The sequence below is a fragment of the Dermacentor silvarum genome, chromosome 1 (genome assembly GCF_013339745.2).
Source record: "Dermacentor silvarum isolate Dsil-2018 chromosome 1, BIME_Dsil_1.4, whole genome shotgun sequence".
Taxonomy (NCBI): domain Eukaryota; kingdom Metazoa; phylum Arthropoda; class Arachnida; order Ixodida; family Ixodidae; genus Dermacentor; species Dermacentor silvarum.
Genome location: NC_051154.1, coordinates 173,147,315 through 173,160,083, shown reverse-complemented (window position 1 = coordinate 173,160,083; position 12,769 = coordinate 173,147,315). Strand labels below are relative to the sequence as shown.

The window sequence follows — 12,769 nt, the reverse complement described above, 5'->3', positions numbered from 1 at the left end:
CTAAAGGAAACCGGTGTCAGCAGCCAACCAGTTTACCCAGACAAGGCGAGCCGGACGCATGGCAGCGGTCAGCTCGCACTGTCGCCGAAGAGGAGTGTGATAATATCGAAGGGTTTTACTCACCGTCTTGGCATCTGAGTTCTCCGCCCTGGAAAACCAGAAAAGAAAAAAAGAAAAAGCAACAGGTTAGTGTGGCCTTCGCCAAGAGATGCGCTTGGCATGCGCTTGGCATGTTTGCCTGTTAAAGGCAGCGCTCATCTTTCGAAAATAAAAGCTTCCGCGAGTGACTTATAGACGCGCTGCGCTTAACCGGAGTTCCGTTTATAGGCATTGTGAAATGCGCATACGCAAGGTCGCGCTGTTTTTATGCGGCTGGGAACCTGGCTAAGGTTTCGACGGACGCAGCCGTCATCTTTCTCAGCGGCCTCCTAAGAGACTTGCGCGACTTGCATTAGTCGGAAATGCGCTTAACATATGCTTGGCTGCGCGCAAATTGGTTAGCGAGCGCACACGACAGCGATCGCTGATCTCGTGAGCGTTACATCGTCAGGTGAACGCGTTTCGTATTTCTTTCTTGTCTCGTTGCCGATGTTCGCCGTGCCATATCCACAAACCAGCTGGCCCAGCTTCGTACTCTCGCACTTTTACTTGCTAGTCTTCTACTCAACGAACACTCCAGCTGTCCGTGACACAACAACAACAACAACAACAACAACAACAACAACAACAACAACAACAACAACAACAACAACAACAACAACAACAACAACAACAACAACAACAACAACAACAACAACAACACAAAATACTCATTGCATGAATTAGGTCCATTACCCTGTATGAGCATTACTCATATGTACTTATACAATATGTCTTACGTAACATTTTAAAATGTACGGGTCTGGACTGCAGGCTTTGAGTACACTTGCTTGTTATATATGTCTCGCATCTTCCTTCCTGTCGTCATCGTCACCCATCATGCTCCTCTCTCTTTTCCTCTTCCCCTTCCCCCAGCGCAGAATAGCTGGCTAGAGGAATGTACCTCGTGAGGCCGACCTCTCTGCAATTTGCATCATTAAACTTTTCTATCTCTACACTGCATTCGTACACTAATGTACAGAGGCAGGGAGGGTAATCAGGACTGCACCTGGTGTGCTACATTCACCACGGGAAGGGAAAGAGCAACCATAAAGGCGAGAACAAGAGGAGAAAAAGGAAAAAAGAAGAAAACGATGGAGATTTAATACGTGCTCACACATGTGCGTGTTCACCGCGCATTTAGCGACGGTCGTTAAGAAGCGCAGCAACGCCCTGGTAGCATTTCTTTGATAACAGCAGCAGCGCACATGGTAGCTTTCTGCAGAGATGACACCTGAAGCCATGGTTCCGAGACATTTTGTTTCTTCAATGGTCTCGGCCGTTTGACCAGCTTAGACTGACAGGGAGAGAACGTCTTGACGGCTTAAGAGACGACATTCGCAGATAATGTACTCCGTAATTTCGTCGCATCCGCATGAATTCGAATGCCGAACGAAACAAATCACAATCAGCACGTTATTATTGTCGTTCTTTCAGTCCGAGACTGTCTGAAAAACCTTCAAAAAATACAAATAAAAAATACTATGAAGGAAGAAGTTTCCTCTTTATAGCCTTCCCTGCTGTTCTATTACTTAAAATTACGATACATGTGAGATAACGTCGATGTCGTTCGAAAAGAAAACAGCACAAAATAAAAATTTTACGGATCTTGCAGCTTAAGTAAAGAGCATAGGCTCTGCCATGTTTCCACTTTGTCAACCGCGGATCACACGCAGTTACTGCCTTGCAAAGCTTCCGCACCGGTGGAAACGTTGCATATGAGGAGCTGTAATGGGATTTAGGCTTCCGCTGAAGACGTCACCTATTCTCCATTATAAAATTTAGACTATATCAGTAAAATGCATGTGTTAATGCATTTGGTCAGCGAATAAATACATACTTCTCAGGTAACATGGCCCGGGGAATTTAGTCATAAAGGAAGGGCAACACTGCTGGAAAAGGGACAACGCTATGGCACATGGCGGAATCTATAGTGTTGTCTCTACGCATACAAACTGTCGCAATAATGCTTGCAGTTTTCTGCGGGGAGCTGTGCCTGTCTGTGCTGTTATGATGATTTCTTCTTGATGTCTGGCTAGTACCTTAGTTGTAGGCGTCAGGAGGGTGGTGTGTTTATGTATGTTTCCTTGATTAATAATAATAATAATAATAATAATAATAATAATAATAATAATAATAATAATAATAATAATAATAATAATAATAATAATAATAATAATAATAATAATAATAATAGGACTGCGCTTCTTAGTATAGTGCACTTCCTTTCTCTGTGTATGGGTAGGACGTGGTTGAGTCACTCGGGTAATTGTATACCAGGGATAGCGCGTTTGCTTTGGCACGTAAGTATAACTAAATTTTCATGAGTGACAGTATGGTACCTGCAGACGAAAGTAGTTGTATCAAGGGGCAACCAGATTAAAATAGGGAAAACAAATCCGCGGTAGCTGGAGTCAGCGCCGGGCGCAAGCGCGTTTGGACTTTCGCGGTATACTGTACATTAAAGAGACACTAAAGAGAAACCGGTAGTTGAGCTTTAATGGTGGATTATCCTATCACAATCACAGTCATACCATTCTTACGGTGAACATATGTTTAATAAGCGAGAAAATAGCGAAAAAAATTGAAGGATATCTGCTGACGCCCCTTCGAATTTCCCGCACTACACGTTCGTGACGTCGGAGATTACAAACGCAGGCCGGTCGCGATTGGTCGAGAGCGATTTATCGCTGTTAATAAAACGCAAAATGAAATACACCTTGAACGTACATAAACAGCATTTGCCAACTTTTTAAGCCGTTTCAAGCGAGGAAGTACAAGTTCAGCTCAAAATTAAATAAATAAGAAAAAATGCCATGGCGCTACATCTGGTCGTGATAGTTTCGTAGTTTCGTTTTTGCTCCGTGCATCATCGCGCGCGCCTGTTCCGCTCTACGGTGTTTGGTTGCGTGTTGCCTGGTTCGAAAAACGTTGACTTCGCGGGAAACAGCCAGAAAATGCCTCGTGTGTGTAGTGTTGATGGCTGTATAAATGGCCCAAGGCGCTTGCTCAGGGGCAGCGGCAGTGTTGACCCGATTGTGTCCTTTCATGTGGTGCCGCGCCATGAGCCCCGGCTCCCCGGCGTTCGCAATGGTTCAGTGCTCTGCCGATGATAAAACGGCAAAAGAGCCAGAGAAACCGATGGTGTGCTCTCTGAATTTCTCGCCCTCGGATTATGTATATAATCCTGCCCTCAAAAAGTATCTTGGCGTGCCCCAGAAGCCAGTCCTTTCTCGAGCAACTGTTCCCTCAATGCGGCCTTCATCAAACCCCCTACCGGTGCCCCTGCAGCAGCAAACTGGCCGCTAGGTGAGTGCTGAATGTCATTAAATAAAGCCACGAAACAACCATACCGAGTACGTGCGCAACTTTCTACGCTTGTTTTGTCGGGAACATAGTCGCCTGGAGGACCGGACGCCTCGCCTTCCGTCGGCTAAAACGAAGCTCTCTTACCGCCGGAGCGAAGCTCTCACCGCCATCGCACGCGGAAACACCTACCGCTCGAGCACGGAGGATCATTTCGCGCTCCGTTTCACTGAATATCGCTGAAATGCAGTCCTGCTTCCCTGGCGAGCTCTTCGTTGCAAGGTTCAGCGGCAGCAACGGTATCCATCGCGGCGAACGCAAACGCAGCGGCCATGCAGCCATGATGCAGCCAGCGCCTCGGCCGTTTACGCAAGCAGTGACGTATCATGGCGCATTCTGATTCGCTGAGAGCAATGAAATCTGTGACGACACTGCTTCAGCGCCAAATCTGGGGTGAGAGAAATTGAGGAAGAGATATTTGATCTTTGTTTACGAATTTCTCCGCTAATAACTCATATTTTTGCACCCAACAAAAACTGCATGCATTCCTGAAGGTCCCTCTTTTATTCCAGCTGAACTTCCTGTTCCTCTTTAGTGTCCCTTTAAAGAACAAGCAAAAATTCACTGTTGGCAGCTGACAATTTGCTTTGACTAACGTTTCGGTTCATGAGGGCGTCGACGAAATTTGTCCCGATGTCCACTTATTATTGGGATATGTTGTCGGATATTCTTCGGGAACTATCTCTCTCTCTCTCTCTCTCTCTCTCGTCGTGGTTCGCAAATAAAAAGCCTGTAGGAAGCGCCAAGAGGATGCTTCATAAGGTACCTATAGGAAACTAGATATCTTGGTGACCCTTACAAGGTGACGTATAGATCCGGCTTCACTTCCTAGTGAAGATCCACCTCCATGGTTGTGACTGGGTCGCCACGATAAAGCACGGAAAACTAAACGAAATAAATTCGATCGTGTACTCGGGCTTCAATTACGGCGATGCACCACAGAGATACACCATGCACTGTTAGGTCCATTGCGAGAGAACACCGAACTGTGCGAACATCAAAGGTGAGCAGAGCGCGAAATGATCACAATAAACTGGTTCTCAGCGGATCTGGGCAGGCCGGCGAAGCTTAAGAAAATGTTCTTGGCTGGCGCAATTAGGAAGCAGCAGTAACGAAGGACCTAGACGCCTTTGCTCAGTATCAGTCTCTTCCTACAATCAGTCAGTCTCTACATAACGAATCAGTTTCTTAATATAACGGTGACGCCATGCCATCTGGCAGACACGTCAGCTAAATATGTGCAGTTTTCTTTCTACGTTTTTTTTTTTCATTTTTTTGTTGTTCAATATCCCAGTTCTCGAACGAACCGTCAAACGACGAAACGACATAGGCGGGCTTCCCTGCGCATCAAAGATTGACAGAAGGGCCTGACGGCCGAGCTCGGGCTGGAAGCGGTGTCGGAACTTGGGAGTTTATCATTGCAGGAAAAGGGAAATAACACAGCACGGCGTTCACGCCTTGCTTGCGCTGCAACGCGGAATCACCCATCTTAATCGTGTCGACGTATATGTGCGGGGAAGTTCGCGTCCGCTTTAATGCCTTGCGGACGGCGGTCCTCGTGCGCGGTGCAGCAGCGCGCTTGCGTGATCTCCAGCGCCGGATGCACGCGCACGGCGGCCCACACCTCGCGCAAGGAGCTGTGTGTGCGGCGGTCACGCACGGTAAAAAGCTCGTCCGAGCAGCGAGCCGTTCTGCCGCCCCCCTCCCTCGCACCTTAGCACAGCGGCAGTGCGTGCGCGCGGCGATGCCAGAGGAGACCTCCGCGATTCTTTGGCCGCAGCCAGAACGGAGGCGACGTGAACGCTGCGCGTTTCCGCCAAAGAAGCGGATTGTTCTTGCGGCCGCCCACGCTGTTTCTCTCCACATGCGCGTTTCCCCACCAGTGGTGTATAGTGTGGCCCAGCTCGCCTCTCTTTGTTTTTCCACTGATGCTATTTATAGCCAACGAACCCGGAAACGCTAATGGTTGCCCCGTACATTTTTCCCTGCAGTGTGTCTTCGTTTCTCCATTTCGATGGTGTCAGCTAGCACCAGCACTCGTGAGGGGGGAAAAAATGAGGAAACGAAAAACGAACAACACAAAAAGCAAGAAATTCGCCAGTAAACAATATACTGAATGCCAAAACTTGCCGCATGCTATATAACGACTGTGTTGTTGTTTGTCCCGTGATGCGCTTTACGTTAGCGAGGCAACGTAGATAAGCGTCGGCAGACTAGAAAACTGAATTTTGTGCTTTTGTTTCTATGACCATATGGTTTGACGCAATGGTTTGAGAAGAATAGTTGCACAAGCATTAAGAACGCTGAGGTGAGGCGAGTATGCGGAGGCGCGAGGAAAGAAACGTGACTGCTCTGAAATGGCTCGAGCTGGAAAGCTCGAGTTTACTTAGCCCGTTTTTAACGTCGAAGGCAAACGAAGTCAGCTTCGAACACAAACAAGCGCAATACCAGGGACGTTATGGGAGGCAACGCATGGACTACGAATAAGCTGACAGAGATAGAGAGAGTGAAAAGAAGGAAGGCATGGAGGTTAGCCGGAAGAGCTCTCGGATTTCTGACCTATCAACAGTGGGAGAGAGGCATGGCGGGAAAGATCGAGAAATAAGGAACACTTGGGGAGACAAGTCAGCGCGCAAACGGCAGCGCTCTTAACAACACCCGCGGCGTTTTTGACCACTATTCTGGGCTAGTATTGAGGCCTAATTGTTCCCACCGTCACGGCTGTCTGTCTCGAAGTCGCATCAGCCCCCGTCTCACCTGAGACAAGTCTCCTTCGCGCCCACTTTCCGTTATCCTGAGTCTGTATCGCTTGCTTTCTGCTCGTAAATAAGTTCCTGGCAAGCTGCGAGGCGAAAATTAAAGCCTTCCCCAGGAGAGAGGAAGAGAGAACATTTATTTGACTCCGGACTCCCTGTCCGGAATAGTGGGTGTGGGAGTGATAATAAGGGGGCGAAAGAAGATGGAGGGGATGGTGCGACGTCGTGGTTGGCGTCGTTTCCTGGGTGGCATTAGCCCGCCTTCGCTGGCGTTGTGAGCCCAAGTGCTGCGGCAAGCTCCGTTAACGCGCTCACGTTAGCTAGGAGGAATGCAGGACTGTTCAGTTCCACTGTATATTGTCCAACGTAACGAGACGGGTGAGATTGCTCAGCTTGTCGACGCCACTTATGTTAGGTGCAGTGGGTGTCGCGCTAAACAGGCAGCCATAATATAGTACGGGTTCTTGCGCTTGTTCAACGCTGAAGAATTGAATAAAAAGTGATGTTTCACTTGCTTTGCTGCTTCCTGAAACCTCCTTAGCCCCTCCCTCAAAAAAAGAAAAGAAAAGCGAGAGAGAGAGGGAATAATAGAATCAGCAATCACTCAACAGCGTTTGCTTCCGCGAAAACAGTGAGCCCTTCCGTAGCGGCAAAGATGCGCCATATGTTATAAGTATGCCGAAAAAAAAAAAAAAGGCAGAAAGAAAGGTAGAACGGGCCGTACCACTGTTGCTCTCTTCCTGGCTTCCTTTGTTCCCGCGCTTGTCGCCGCCGCTACGTACAACCATTACATCGCCCGGGGTCATTACAAGTGTCACAGGACATGCATTAGTGCAGACCACCAAATGAGAAAACGAAAGCCGGTCCCGGTGGCGCACGCAGTACAAAGCGCTGTCGACCACCGAACTATAAGCGTGTTTTCTGTTTTTCTCTGCCCCTTTCCCCTTTTGTCTTGGCGCGAGAACACACTGGCGCATGCGGTGGACTGGCCGCTTGCGAAACTCCACTTCCGGTATGTCGTTCCCGTGCGAGGCAGTCTGAATGGAATCGCTTATTCCCGCACCCACATTTGAATTCGCTCGTCTCCTCTTTCAAATGAACGCGCTCCTTCGAGCAGTCGCGGTGAACTATATAGCGGGCCCGCGTAGATCTGTGCTACAAAGGGAGCGCGATAAAAACGGCAACGCACACAACGGCCTCGCGATCTTATGTTTAGAGAAAAGTTGAAGAGGAGTTTAGGAGAAGAGGAAGAAAACGTCGCGGCTGCCGTTATCTTGCGGCGGAGGCAAAAGCAGTCGGCTCTTGCGGCAAGTGAAAACGGGAACGGTTTGGCGCTGCGAAAACTTTCATTGCGGGTAAGCGAAACGAAGGCACATAACGCGCGTCTGAGGTTCGGCAGGCTCCACGAACAGGACGTCACGCGTGGACACCCTGTAGTCATATACTGAGTGGTCGTATATACTCAGTGAACTATGCAACGGTTCTTCATAAACACCGGTGTTGTTAAATTCCTTGCTAGCATCCCTGTGTTTATTTATTAATTATTATTTTTAATTTTTTTGAAGGAGAGAGAATGCGGCGATTGATTACGGGGGACGCTGTAGTGCAGAGGTGCAGATGAATTTCAATCAGGCGGGCCCAAATTCCTATCACGTGGGTGTCTCTGCGGTAACGCCTCATCGAAATTCGGTGCGGCCATCGCTCCCGGGAATCGAACCCGCGAGCTTGTGCTCAGCACCTCAATGCAATAGTCGGATACTGCCTCGATATGCAGGTTGGGATGGGGCTTAACTTAGTGTGCTGTACATGCAGTACGAATACGAGCAGAGTGAAACTTTTCCATCGTGTTGCAAGGTGTCTATACATTCAAGCGCACAAAAAGAAAATATGAAAAGAACATTTCGCCGAGTTCCGCGGCCCACGAGATAGTAATGCACTTACTTCGGTCGATGTTTAGAGCAAAGTTGAGGAACAATGACCTTATTTAGCGTGAAAAGAACGTTACTTCATAGCAAAATATTCAACAGTGGCAATTTTGCACCAGTACCACACCTTTCGATTTTGTATAGTGTCTTATCTTCAAACCAGCATAGCTTTCACTCAGGGAATAGCATGAGAGAATGAGTGAGAACAGTAAACAACCAGGGAAACCACATTCCGTGATTTTTTTTTATAGAGTTGCATCGATAATAACGAGTGACACTGGATAATGTTAAACGTCAACCTTAAAGGGCTGGATACCTAAAGAGCCAATAGTGTTTATAACTATAGGTCTGCGCAAGCGGGCCTGTTCAAGAAACCGCTCGTTAGAACACGTATGAATAATCGTGAAGTCTATCCGACACGGCGATTTCCGTAGGCAGCGACGATAGAGTCGAAAGTATCCGGATTTTCGTGCACTGAAGAGGAACGTCCCGAAACACTCCGGATTTTACGTCAGTTATAAAATACTAAAACAACCTTCGGTTTTGCTCCCAAATCAATCCGGAAACTGTACGGTTTAATGGCCATAATGTAATTTCTAATGTGCGTCAACGGCAATGACTCTTCGAAAGACAACGCGAAGTTGCAGCTGCGGTCCCACGTGCAGCACTGGGGTTACTGCCTGGTTTGTGTGCGTGTCTAACGTTACCAGAAAATAACGAGCTTTTCTCTTCTTTATTTAATTAAAATTTCAGTGTGCAGCAAGCAGGCAGATTCAATGGAAAACAAACAAACACTCCTCTTTATAGACAAAAAAGAAAGAAAGAAAAACTATGCCGAAAACTGTGCTTAGGTTGTCATATGCGGATTTGATTGTGCGCCAAAAAACTAGCACAGTCTCTTCAACCTGACGAGGTCCGCACGACGGCTTTGACCATCACTAACGCTGTTTCCTTAAAACGACGAGGACGCAAGGGCTGCAACTTCCTGGACGCTATGCATGCGCTCTTATCGGACCCATTATCCGGCGAACGAGCCGTTCGGTCACGTCCATCACGCGCGTAGATATGTGGGTGCACCACCGGTGCGTGCCTCGCACGTTGTAATCGGGGATGATGCTTTCGTGCCGAGCAGCGCACGCAGCAAGTTGCGCGATCCGCCGTGACGGCCCCCGGAGACAAGGGCACTGGTCCTGCGCGATGGGGGCAAGAGGTCATCGGGACAACAGTGCCGGCCGAGATCTGGGGCTCGGGTGCATGCCGCGGTCATCTGACACTCCTCCGCCACGTCAAGCGAGCTTGAATATACCAGAGGAACCCGCGCCGAACATTTCCCCGATACACGTACGCGAAACGTAGCGCGCTCAGTCCGGAGATCTCCCAGCGTAATCTTCGGCTGGCAACTCTCTTCCACACGTCCACCTCTATAGGCTATACTTTGCAACGGAGGAACTGAACTTTCCGGCTGAGCGTTTCAGGGTAGAGGCAGCTTCGACGTGCATATACTGTATGCCATACTGTTTGGTGCAACGTATATATACATGTCGAGCGCGGGTGTTCGGGAGGCGACTGCGGCGTTTAGCCATGGTCGACAGGAAGGTAGTACGCCTCGGAGGTCAAAGCTGTCGCTCGATAACACGCCTGGATTAGCCGCGACCTACGAACCGTAAAGGACAGCCGCGTATGCGGCTCGCCGGCAATGAGCTGTGCGCGACGGGACACGCTTCGCAGCGCCTGCCTGCGCTGCGTTGCTCGCGAGACGCTTGGGTTGTGTAACCTCGGCGCGGCACTCGTTAACGCAGAGAAGGAAGGTGCGCTCTTCGTGCCGGTAAACCACGGCTTTACCCTCCTTGCGCAACAATGTCTGTTTCTGCATGTCGCTTATCGCACCAGGATCGGATTACTTCCTCAGCCATATTATACATTCATTGTTCTCTCTTGACCAGCATAGCGTCCGTTGTCAAATACTTATGTAAAAAAAAAAAAAAAATACGCTTCTGGTAAGTATACCTCTATATCCGTGCTGCACATATACTTTTTCCCCCGACTCTGCTATTCAAACGGTTGCTATAAACGTCATGTACAGTGTAGCGCAAACGAAACGCACAAGGCGATAGAAAGACGGGGACACGGCTCTTTCTGTCGAAGAAGAAGAAGGGGTAGACGCGTTTCATTTTTTTTTTTTTTTAGTCCGGAGAGGGGGGGAGGGATATCGAGAAGGAACCGAGTGCTGAAATTAAACCTGCAAATTCGAGAAAGGAAGTAACAAATGTAAATCAACCGCTCAATAACAAAGGGTACAGATAACACTGATTCATGATACTGTAACTCCTATCATAGTGTTAGACGTCAGCTAGCTGAGAACTCCTGATTTTTTCATTATTTTCTTCTGGTTTTTCTTAATGCCTTGTTTTTCTCCACTACAATATCTGGCGGCAATGAGTTCAGAAGGAAGGACATAAACTTAATGCTGGAGATTCAACATCCGGGCATTTTGGGTGGGCCCCGTAGGCAGTATCTATGCAACGCTACGGGCGCCACATTGAAATCGCGTGTACTTCTTCCGCAACACTGTGGCAGATAACTTGTAGATACGGATATCAGATCAAGATGCTGCTTTTTCACCGCGCTTGTAGGGTTCCATCATGGCAGCTGCGACGATGTAAGTGAGATACCCTCTAGCCATCGCACTTAATTACATCTCCGTTAAAGTTAATACAGGAATGCAACAAAGAGGCTGGAACCACTACTACAGTGTGGAGTGTCCGCACCCCCTGGCCTCTGAGTAACGTGTGCAGCGAAGGTGACCTCGCATAACACAGCGCAGTGAGGCCTGAAATCGGTTGGGCTGCGTGCGTTACTTCAAAAGCGCGTTCTGAAGAAAAATGAGAATAACAGTAAATCGAGCCTCCGTGGTATCCCGCGATGTTTCGAGTGGAATGAATGGACGCTGGCTTTGCAGACAGCACGGAAGCGTTTCCTATTCATATATCAGACGGTCTAGAAAGAGTGCGATACAACCTCAGCGTATGTGGCAATACGCAAGTCGCGAAATTCTCCCATTCAGCTGCAGCCACGCTACTCGGACGACTTCGCAACGTCAAAAAAAAAAAAAAAAATGCTGGGGAGTGCATAATCGAGCACCCATCCATCGCCATTGTGAAAATGCTTCACCCGGCCTTTTGGCAAGGCGTGCACCGAGCGTAGAGCTCGGAGCCGACTGCAACTTTCGCTTCGCCCATGCCCTCCCTCATCTGCATCGAGCGAGGGCTCCGCAGTGCGGTGGACGTCAAAAGAGAGAGAAAAATAAAAAAGCATCGCAATATGAGATAACCGCCGCCTACACCTACGTAAAGAAAAGGCGCATTCACAGAAGTCTTACAGGTATAAAGCTGCAAGGAAAGGCCCGCATCACCGAGGGTCATCACGCCGCCCGCGTCCTCGCGAGGTTTCTTTCATTTCCGCCTTCCCTTTTCTTTTGTCCACTACTCGGGAGGAAAGCATCATCCGTCCCTCTCCCCACCTACCCCTCATCCCAGACTCGAGGTGGCCCGATGCAATAACACCATAAAGCCCAGCGCTGCCCGCCGCGAACTCGATGCCTCGGTTCAACGCTTGCGCGGAACGCGTGAGCATGGCTTTAATGGGGGTCTGCAGCGCGCCCGTCGTGCACGCCCGGTGCGTCGTCCATGCAGTGCAGTTGCGGACGGAGCACGTATGCTCCGGAAGTTGTGAAATTTGCTTCGGGAGCGCGATTCCGCCAGCTCGTAGTCGTGAGTTGAGAAAACGCACTGCATATAATACTCTGGACGCGAATCTATATGGTTTCGCTTTCGGTGTGAATGGGCACAGGGACGACTTCAGAGAGTTTTGCTAAGAATTTTTCGCTCCCCTCCGCCGCGCGTTTCCTTCGCGAACGCTGCTTCGTCGTAGACGGCAATTTGTTATAGCGATTCCGTCTCTTCAGGCCGCTCGGACATCCGAGTTTTCGGTGTTCCTATGCTTAAATATGACATGGACCGCGCTCCGATTCTGTTTGTGACTCCAAGTCATCAATGACTCATCATGGTCATACGAATGCTGTCGCCCCCGGTGATATGCTTCAATTTCCTTTTGTGAGCCAATTGTGGGCTCAGCGCCCGTTTCGATGCAGTCATTTCTCGTATACGTTGCGCCGAGAGACGCATGCTTCCGCACAGCTCGAGAGCAGCGGCGTCCTTGGTCGCTGCCGCTGTCACCCATGATAGCCGTGTCACGGCCAACGAGGCGTTGCACGTTCCATGCTTTGTTGCACAGACCTGTGGAGCGCGGATCGTGCCAATACCGGCGGTGCCAAGGGTAGAGCTCGAAAAAGAAGCAAGACGGCGCACGATTTTCTTGGGGGAACAAAAATGAAAAGCTCTACTAAAGGAGAGTAGGAGGGGGGGTATCCTCTGCCCACGGCCGCTGTGTGCCAGGGGTCGGCGAAGAAGCCTTTTTTGCGCACAATAGTCGGCAGCCCGCTTTACTTTCGTCGCCGGCGGCGGAGAGGCGCGCTGGCGCGTCAAGCCGTGACGGCCTCTTCCGCCTCTGGCCAGGTTCAATGAC

At 49.3% G+C, this 12,769-nt stretch overlaps 1 protein-coding gene across 1 annotated transcript in view; it reads right to left on the bottom strand.

The window, feature by feature from the left end:
* LOC119436397 (uncharacterized) overlaps window positions 1–12,769 on the bottom strand; it is a 129,077-nt gene that overhangs the window by 96,475 nt on the left and 19,833 nt on the right. Inside the window, exon 2 of the mRNA XM_037703236.2 lies at window positions 124–148. Within this exon, the coding sequence (XP_037559164.1) occupies window positions 124–148 (25 nt within the window). The remainder of the gene's footprint in view (window positions 1–123; window positions 149–12,769) is intronic.